This window comes from Lactuca sativa, chromosome 1 (genome assembly GCF_002870075.4).
Source record: "Lactuca sativa cultivar Salinas chromosome 1, Lsat_Salinas_v11, whole genome shotgun sequence".
NCBI lineage: Eukaryota > Viridiplantae > Streptophyta > Magnoliopsida > Asterales > Asteraceae > Lactuca > Lactuca sativa.
This window is the reverse complement of record NC_056623.2, coordinates 107,398,149-107,408,023: the sequence shown is the minus strand read 5'-3', so window position 1 is coordinate 107,408,023 and position 9,875 is coordinate 107,398,149. Positions and strand designations below refer to the sequence as shown.

The window sequence follows — 9,875 nt, the reverse complement described above, 5'->3', positions numbered from 1 at the left end:
GAAGTGCTTCGCTATGAAGGACCTCGGAGAGGCTTCTTACATTTTGGGAATAAGGATAGTGAGAGAAAGAAGTAAGAGATTAATTGGACTTAGTCAGAACACTTACTTAGAGAAGGTACTAAAACGTTTTAGTATGGAAAACTCAAAGAAGGGAGAATTACCGATACAAAGTAATGCCAAGTTGAGTAAGACTCAAAGTCCGAGTACCGAAGCTGAGATAGCAGAAATGAGCCGAGTACCATACGCTTCCGCAGTTGGCTCAATCATGTATGCTATGACTTGTACTCGCCCTGGTGTAGCCTTCGCTTTGAGCATGGTTAGCAGATATCAAGGGAATCCTGGCAGAGCACATTGGATTGTGGTGAAGAATATCCTTAAGTACCTTCGGAGGACGAAGGAATGGTTCTTAGTCCTTAGAGGGAGTGATGACTTGAAGGTGCGAGGGTATAGTGACGCCAGTTTTCAGACCGACAGGGACAACTACCGTTCGCAGTCGGGCTGGGTCTTTACCCTAAATGGAGGAGCAGTGACATGGAAGAGTTCCAAGCAGGAGACCGTAGCTGATTCAACGTGCGAATCAGAGTACATTGCAGCGAGCGAAGCGTCGAAGGAGGCAATATGGCTAAAGAACTTCATCGGTGATCTTGGAGTCGTACCTGCCATAAAGGAGCCCATGGAGATTTTCTGTGATAACGAAGGAACGGTTGCCTTAACCAAGGAACCGAGGGATCATGGTAGATCAAGACATATCGATAGAAAATATCACTTCATTAGACATCGTGTAGAAGAAGGACAACTCGTAGTGAAGAGGATATCATCAGAAGATAACCCAGCAGATCCGCTTACGAAGGGACTGAGTAGGGTTAAGCACTTGCAGCATGCTAGGAGTATTGGGCTGAAGGATGATATTAGCATAGATTAGATAGTATTAGAAACGTGTAATAGATAAATGTAATTAACATTTGATGATTAAATAAAGGAGTTTTATTTATGAGTAATGTTACTATCTTATGTTAATTGTTTAACTATTGTTTCACTTTGCATGTTTTGACTTCCAGAATAATTGAAATTATTAGGAATAATAGAATTGTTCAAATTGTCCACAATCGTTCATATGTTGGAAGTAGATATGAATGAAGATTGTCATGAATTGGCGTGTAGATTGTCTAAATGGTGTTAGACATAGCAAAGGGTTGCTGCAACGTTCATGAGTGCTTATGAACTAGTTTTGAGCATTGGAACAAACCCGCGCTTGCTGGAATCACCTTATGGAATATGATATAAAAGGGTGATCGCAAGACGATAATACCATATAGTCTTAAAACCTAGATATATGGTTTGTTATTTATTAATTGGTTGTACATTGATAATGCGAAAACGCATCAGTAACTCGGTGTTATAAAATGCATTGTTGTGTATAGTTGGTTAATGAATAAGTAAATGCATATAAGTCAAAGTTTATCTGTAACTTTTATCTAAGAAGGTAAAAGCGATATCTCGGCCGCTCGATGATTTGATTTTACTTATGTCCCGGGCCCGGTCAGAACTGAATAGATGTGTTTGATTAAGTTCTATGTCGAATAAATCAGAGATCGAGAAACCTAAATGCTTGACTAACCATTCCATAGGATTGTCAGCATGATATCTAACAGAGGACTGTACGATCCCTTATCTAAAGGACAAGATTGATTAGATCAGAGTTTGACAGCGTCTTTGAGAGCTACGATTGCAAACCGATTTGTACTTGTATAGTTACTAGACTTATCCAAGTGGGAGACTGTTGGAATAGTGTCTAAGGCTGCAACTATATTAGGCAAGTATTTGACCCGGTTGTGCATGGTCCTTTTGGGTTGCCTTCACCATAGCAACTTGATAGGATGAGTTAATAAGAGAGAGTAAATATTATAAAGAATAATATATGGTTATTTGATTAATATAAGTCATAGAATTAATTGGAATTAATTTGGTGACTTAAAGAGATTAATTAAATAAAGGGGTATAAACTGTCAATTGTTTGATAGTTAAGCTTTAGACTGAAAATCCTTATAGATATACTAGGGACGAATTCTAGAAGCTATAGGATAGCTAAAATCGTCCACATGGCTTATCTAAGGAAAGGATTTGGATAGCCTTAAGGGAAGATTATCCAATTAGGGTTTAGGTTGTAACCCTTAAGGAGTCTACAAGTATAAATAGATCCCAGGGGCAAGGGAAATCGGAACCTCTCCTATAGTAAGAGAACCCTGGCCGATTTCCTTCCCTCTCCTCTCTCCTAAATCATCTTCCTTGTTATTGGTGTTTGTAAGCCATTAGAGGAGTGACATTTGTGACTCTAGAAGCTCCAAGACCTCAAGATCAACAAGGAACTCAAAGGTATGGTTCTAGATTTGTTTCAATGTTGTTATTTAACCTAATTAGCCATTAGAAGTCTTGGATTCAAAGCATGTTTAATTAGAAAGCCTAGATCCAAGCATTAGGGTTTTGCATGCGCACATAGGAAAGTTCTTATGGCTAAAACCCATCATATTGTACCAGGCGTTTGCGATTCAATAGAAACATGTGCAATTTGGATCATTCTTGCTTTTACTCCTTCTTGTTCTTATTGATTATTGCTTGTTCTTGTGTTTGATCACTAGTTGGTTCCAGATTTGGGGACTTACACATTACTTGTGATTTAGTGATTGGATTTCAAGAGCCAGCAGCCCTAATGTGATTTGATATATCCAGTCTAAGGTGAGTTTCTTTCGATGTATTCGTGGGTCGGAAGCACCAATACCGACCTACTAGATTATGCTTGTAGGATGACGATTGTCTTTGTGACAATTATATGTTATGTATGTATAAGTTTGATGTCTCTATGACTCTTATTGTTATGATTATATGTGTTAGTTGGAGGGGTGAAATAGACTCGTTACCGGTTGATAGATACAAATGGGGGTGAAATAGACCCAATACTGGTTGAACGATACCGAAGGGGAGTGAAGTATACCCAATATCGGTTGAAAGATACCGACGGGGGTGAAATAGACCCAGTACCGGTTGAAAGATACATAAGAGGGTGAAATAGACCCAATATGTTTTTCACTATTATGTATGTATGGTATGGGCTATTGTGGGGGAAACTTACTAAACTTTGTGCTTACAGTTTTTAGTTTATGTTTCAGGTACTTCCATCTCAAAAATGAAGGGCCCGACTTGATCGCACCGCATCCGCCCATGTTTCCGCATGTACTTGATTTTGGGATTTGTACTCTGATATTATTTTACTTTGATATACTTTTGACTATTTTGATATGACTGTCATATGATTGGGATGGATTTAAAATGAAAATTTTATCTGGAAATTTTGGGATGTTACACTATCTTTTTAGACTGTGAAGTGAGTTTCCTCACTGTACTCGTGGTTCGAAGGCACCAATGCTAGCCCATTCGATTAAGTATCCTGTTATATAGGATGTTGCTATGCTATAGTGATCTGTTAGATCTGTATGATTATCTATTTGATGGTTATATGTTTACCTGTTGCATATGTCGACATAGTGCGGTTAGGTTGAGTCAATATTGCTTTGTGTGGAAGCCAACAAACCCGAGAGCAAGCCATACATAAGTTGTGGGACGGAAAGGCAATTCAGAATTATGTTGTGGGCTCGGGAGCAATCCAAACATGAGTTGTGGGCCAAAAACCCAACCTAGACTCATGTTGTGAGCTCAGGGGTAATCCAACTTGATGGTTGTGGGACCGGTATGCATGATGTTATATGTTTGTGTATTGGTGTTTTAGGAACTCACTAAGCTTTGGTTTACAGTTTAAGTGTTATGTTTCAGGTACTTCAGATGATCGTGGGAAAGCAAATGCATGATCGTACACATCCTTCGGCGACATGTTTTGGGGATATTATGATTCATTGATTTTGGAATATTTTTACTTGACATTGGTTTTTATGACTTAGGTTTTTGTTAGAAACAATGATTTTACTTTAACTAAATATGAAAATTTTTATTGTGGTTTTTGGGATGTTATAGTGTGTGTGTGTGACAAGTAGAACAACATTGATACTTGATACTTTCCTTTTAAAAGGCTTAAAAGCTTATTTACAAGAGAATTTTGATTATCTAATTGAATAAATGTTGAGCATTGAAGAATCCTTTGTCACCTAGCAACATCTAACCACCGTCTACACCGCCTTCTATTCCACTATTCTCACTCTATATAAATAATATGCATTCTCACTATATACAATAATATGCATTAGAATAATTATAAGAATGATAGCCATCATAAAATAAATGTATATGGGTATGAACAATTACATAGATACAATCTGATGAAAAGAAAAAAAAAACATGTGTTCAAATGAGAACAATCATAAAGAACATAAACAACATGAAATAAATGTATATGGCTAGGACAAAATGAACCTCCATCTTAACCATCGACAATAACCATGTGTCATCACTTTTAGCCATTTACATTTCAATTCCCTGGAAAATAAAGAAAAAGTGAGTACTACAATCAAAATGAATTTATTTAGTAATATTTTTAAACATAAGACTGAATTATGTTTATTAAGATTTTTGACACCTTGGTATCACAACATTCTTTTCCACCTGCCATAAACCTCTTTCTTCTTATCTTTGGTTTTGGAAATTATTAAAATGTATTTATATATTTACGACCTTTTACAACCTAGCATGATGCTTAGTTATATGGTTTCATGCATTGTTATATAGTTGTATCAGTTTATTAATACTAAAAATCACTACAAGAAATATTACATCATGCACTATAATTTTAAAGACGACTATGTTATGGATAACATGTCTTTAAGACTGAATTATTATTATTATTATTATTATTATTATTATTATTATTATTATTATTATTATTATTATTATTATTATAAGCATTTGTCGGCTAGTTTCACGTGTCAGATACTAACAGTTATCTCCAATATTTTAGTTCCAAAATAGATTAGCAATTAGCCGTCAACAACCTGTCTATTATGGAGTTTTAACGGCAGAGGGAGTTCATCACTACAAGAAATATTACATCACTGATGCTATCAACAAAAATTTCATAAATAATTATCGTTGTTTTCCCATTAACAGTTGAAAGAAAAAATTTCTGTTTAACTATGTATTGAGATTTTGCTATTTTATAATCAATATTGGAAATTTTGATGGTTAAACAATAAAAAATTGTACAGATTAAACCCAACAAAAATTCCAAATTATAATTTTCATTTCTTTTGTAATATTAAAGAGAAGGACTTACTTGGAAATCTCCTGCATCCTCAAGCCTCTCAACGACATTGTCCATGGTAAAGATTGCACGCGGACGCGGACGCATCCTTTGATGTGAATCTAATTCAGTTCGTGGCTTCTGATTGTCTCTCATTATGCATTTATATGCAATTTCTTTAAATATATTCAAACAGCGGCTATCAATTTCATCTCTGATACCCCAATCAATGAATTGGTCGAGTTCATTGTTCTGGTGATACTCTTGAAGTACATCCATTAGCCTCCCTGGTTGACCATAGTTTAGCAGTTCATTAGCACGGTATCCGCTCAATATTTCATACATTTTTGTGCCAAATGAGTACATGTTTGATTTATGTAGTTTAGACATTTCTCCTATGTTCCTGTCGTGTTTCCTCTCTAATTGGCCTTGTTTTGAGAAACCAAAAAAAGAAATCTTGGCTTCCATAGTTTCATCTAAGTGTATGTTTTCGCAGTTAATGTTCCCTTGAGTTGCTTCGTTATCTTCCCCAAGAGCCAAATGAAGGACTGGAGTCCTCTTGCTGCCCCTATGCAAATCTTCAGGCGTTGTGCCCATGTTAGGTTACGCGTCTTCCTAAAGTCTTTGATATAATTTGCAAGGCTTCTGTTGACTGCATGTTCATGAACTATAATTCTCTCATTGGATTCGTCACAATAACCAATGAAAGGGGAGATATTTTGATGGTGAAAACTGGAAATTATCCGGAGCTCCTTATAGAATTGGTCCTCGGTGTGGAAGTTTTTTGGATAAAAACGGGTAATGGCCATGGTCTGGTTTTGCCATCGTCTAATGAGCTGTCCTCGGTGGACTGCACCATAATAAAAGTCCCGAATACATGTTTCGTGATTGAAGTTTTTGGTTGCCAAGTTGATATCCTCCAGTGGAATTAGAAAACTTTCCAGGCTTCGTGTGGTAATGGTGGATGCTGATTCGTGGTCGTTCTGTGAATTAAAACATAACCGAGTTTGATTAGAGGTGTCCAACTTAAATTCAGATAAGTCATTAACATATTAAAGCACACACTTCTTCACATATTAACATTTTTTGTGCATATTGATGGATAATATGATTTGAAAATTCTATGTGGCGTCGATTTAGTAAAAACGATTTGAAAATTCTAATCAAATCGTTTTTACTAAATCGACACTACATAATTATTTATATATTCAACCAACAATTATTATTTTTCTTTGAATCTATCTGGTCATGATATAAACTAGATGTCTCAATATGTGCATTTCCAATATTTTTATTTATAATTCGATTCACAATCCGAAAAAAGATCCTACTAGTTTTAATGTATAAATATCATCGCACTGAATGCATCGTTTGACGTTTGACGATGGTTGACAAAAATAAGATATTCAAACATTTGAATCAATTAGTTTTTAACTACCAAGGGTCTTTGCGCTAGTTGTATAAGGAGTGAAGGAGTTGCAAATAAGTGCCTCACATTCGTATAAAAAAGGCGAGGGTTCAAATTCCGTTACAGACAAAAGATGTAAATTTATGAGTAAGTAGTGGTTGCATGTGTAAACATTTATTTTTAAAATAATCTTTAATTGGTATCATTTATGGTCCTATTCTAAGCTCTGTGCTGAGTTTTTATTGACTATGCAAACAAATATATTTCCCATCGAGCGTTAAAGCAGAGCAAATATAATTAGGAAATTGAGTTTTGACGATTGTATTGATAAAAGTTAAGTATCATTGTATTTGTTGTTTATAAATAGATATGGTCAGTATCACTAACAAATATGTTGGTGGATGGGGTAAACAAGAAAGTTTAGTATCACTAACAAATATGTTGGTGGATGGGGTAAACAAGAAAGTTTAGAGACCCATGGAGGTGAAAATAATATTTTACAAAGTTCAAAGCTGAGTGGTCAAAAGTGACATTTGACAAAATTGAAGGGTGATAAATGTAGAAAATCATAATATATATACAATAGGGGTTAAACACAAAACTTTAGAAAACGTACATATAAAAGGGTGGAAGAGTGGAAAGTCGAGGGACTAAAAGTAACATTTTACAAAATAAATGACTGAAAAATGTCGTTTCACAAAGTTGAAGAGTGGAAAGTATGAGTGGAAACACCTAAAGTCGGTATCACGGACTAACTCCAGTTTATACTATCGAATGAAAAGATTTTATATGTGATCAAATTCATACGTACGAAACCTACATATAAAGAAGTAAAAAAATATACATAAAATTCACATCGACATGTAAAATATCTAAAATTTATACTGTCATGTATATAAAAATAAGCAAGTAAGGTTATCTTTTTAAGTTGATAAACAAAATTAAAATAAACAAAAACATGTGATCCAATTCATACGTACGAAATGACGAATCATATATAAAAATAAGAACGAAAGCATAAAAAAAAATTACGTCGAAATGTACACAACCTCAAATTTATACAGACACGTACATAAAAAAAGTACGTAAAATTTTAGTTTATTTTAGTTAATAAACGAAAGTTATTATGGAAACACATATTACATAAGATAAACACAAAATTTTAAAAAATGGAGAGTCAACCTAAATTTTTACCAAGTTAAAATTGGAGGTGATAAAAAGAATATCATTTTATAAAGTATTTAGAAAAAAATAAAATAATGAAATATTTCTAGAACATATTGGATGTCGACTATCGTAAAAACATAGGCCCACCTTAGTTTTTAATACTTAATACTTAATGGTAGGTATTTCTAAAAGAAATAAGGAAACACTCCAAATTTAAACGTTACCATGTGTTCTGGTTTTTTCCGATATATATTTTAGTTATAAACAAAGACCAAATACATGAAAATATTTTTTATATTTAAAATACGTAATAGAAATCAGATAATATTCCATAAATAATAACATAATTGTTTTTTTAAATGTATGCAAATAAATGTACAAAAAAAGATTATTTTCTCTAAACTGATCAGAAAAAAAAATCTTTTAAACGCGTCATAATAAAAAAAAACGGTATACATACATGTACATATAAATAAAATAAAATAATAATTAATAAGTAAATTGAGTGCAATAAATAATAAGATCATTTGTTGTTAGACATTGATTTGTTGTACACGCAAAAAGAAATAGTATATATATGGAACAGCTTATCATATATTAGTATATCAGAATTTATTTCTTAAAAATGATTAGATGAAGAGACGTACTAATTGAGTAATATGAAGTGCTCGCTGAATCCTCCGGATGATCCGATCCATCGTTGGTCGTTCCTCTAACTTCAGGCTAATGCACTCATGCGCAATTTTGTTAAATACATGAAAAGACTTCATATCAATATGATCTCCTACAAGAGGATCAATTAATTTATCTGCTCCAGTAGCCTTTTTGTCATCATCATAGCAGCTTCGGACCACATCAAGGAGAAATTGTGGGTTAATATTATCTCCGAAGTACTTTGGATGAAATACCAATGTCCCACTCGACATTTCAAACATAACCACTCCAAATGATTACACGTCTGACTCTTTCTTAAGCCTGCTTCTTTCAGCGTAAAGCGGATCCATGTAATACCTTGTACCCGCAACCTTTGTGTGAACTTGAGTATCTTCCTGATTTCTTGCACCAAATTTTGACAAACCAAAATCACAGATTTTGGCTTCAAGATTCTCATCTAATAGAATATTTCCACTCTTCACATCTCTGTGAATTACTCTATTGTGCTCCCCAAGACCTGAGTGAAGGTACTTGAGCCCTTTTGCTGCACCTAAGCAAATCTTTAAACGTTGTGCCCATGTTAAGCTACGCATCTTATCTGGCTTTTGGAGATGATGATCAAGGCTTCCATTCTTTGCGTAGTCGTAAACTAGGATCATCTCAGTGGCCTCATCACAGTAGCCAATGAAAGCGATGATGTTTGGATGATGGAAACTGGAAACCATCTTGAGTTCATTACGAAACTCGTTGTTTCCTTTATAACCATCTCGATTAAGACGTTTGATGGCTACTGTGTGTGTTTACCCGTCTTTAGAGAGTTCTCCTATGTGGACCATACCGAATCCACCATCTCCGATGAGAGTTTCTGGACTGAAGTCTCTTGTGACAAGAAGGATCTCGTCGAGTGGAATTCTGTATTTTTCTAGGTTTACATCTGAAGATGACATGGTATTGTTGATATTGGTGATGCTATTGAACAACAAAGAAACTTAAAAAAGAATGGACTAAAGCGTGGTGATTATATATGTATTGTAGAGAAGTAGATTCGTGGTTTATGTTTATATAGACAGAACCCTGTTTGCTTAAAATCGTGTACCAATATTACCCTTGACTTAAAGATCATTATCATAACCATTAAAACCGTTGACTATAATCAACTAGTCCCTCCAAAAATTTAAGTCGCACTGCTGCCCATGATGGCGGATGCAGTTTCTGATTTATTAATTTATTTTATCCGAGCAAGACATAAATATATGCAAGAGAAATATCTTGTTTACATTATTATAATATAATATATGCAAGAGAAATATCTTCGGGGAAAAATGATAACACAACAATCTTATATTATTTCTTATTATTGCCTTTAACTACATGACATTATAGATGTCAATGATACAAAAGTTT

The 9,875-nt window shown here is 34.4% G+C and overlaps 1 protein-coding gene across 2 annotated transcripts; it reads right to left on the bottom strand.

The window, feature by feature from the left end:
• Window positions 1–4,251: 4,251 nt before the first annotated feature.
• On the bottom strand, window positions 4,252–9,517 carry LOC111879318 (probable serine/threonine-protein kinase PBL23). Of its 2 annotated transcripts, XM_023875774.3 has the most exons (3): window positions 8,465–9,517; window positions 5,276–6,225; window positions 4,252–4,482 (listed from the first exon to the last, which is right to left on the bottom strand). In XM_023875774.3, the coding sequence occupies exons 2-3, from the start codon at window positions 5,837–5,839 to the stop codon at window positions 4,468–4,470; spliced, it is 579 nt and encodes a 192-aa protein (XP_023731542.1). In that variant the 5' UTR covers window positions 5,840–6,225; window positions 8,465–9,517; the 3' UTR covers window positions 4,252–4,467. The 2 variants fall into 2 exon arrangements, with proteins under 2 accessions (XP_023731542.1, XP_023731541.1); XM_023875773.3 differs by lacking the exon at window positions 4,252–4,482 and having other exon boundaries at window positions 4,491–6,225; window positions 8,465–9,515.
• Window positions 9,518–9,875: the final 358 nt, after the last annotated feature.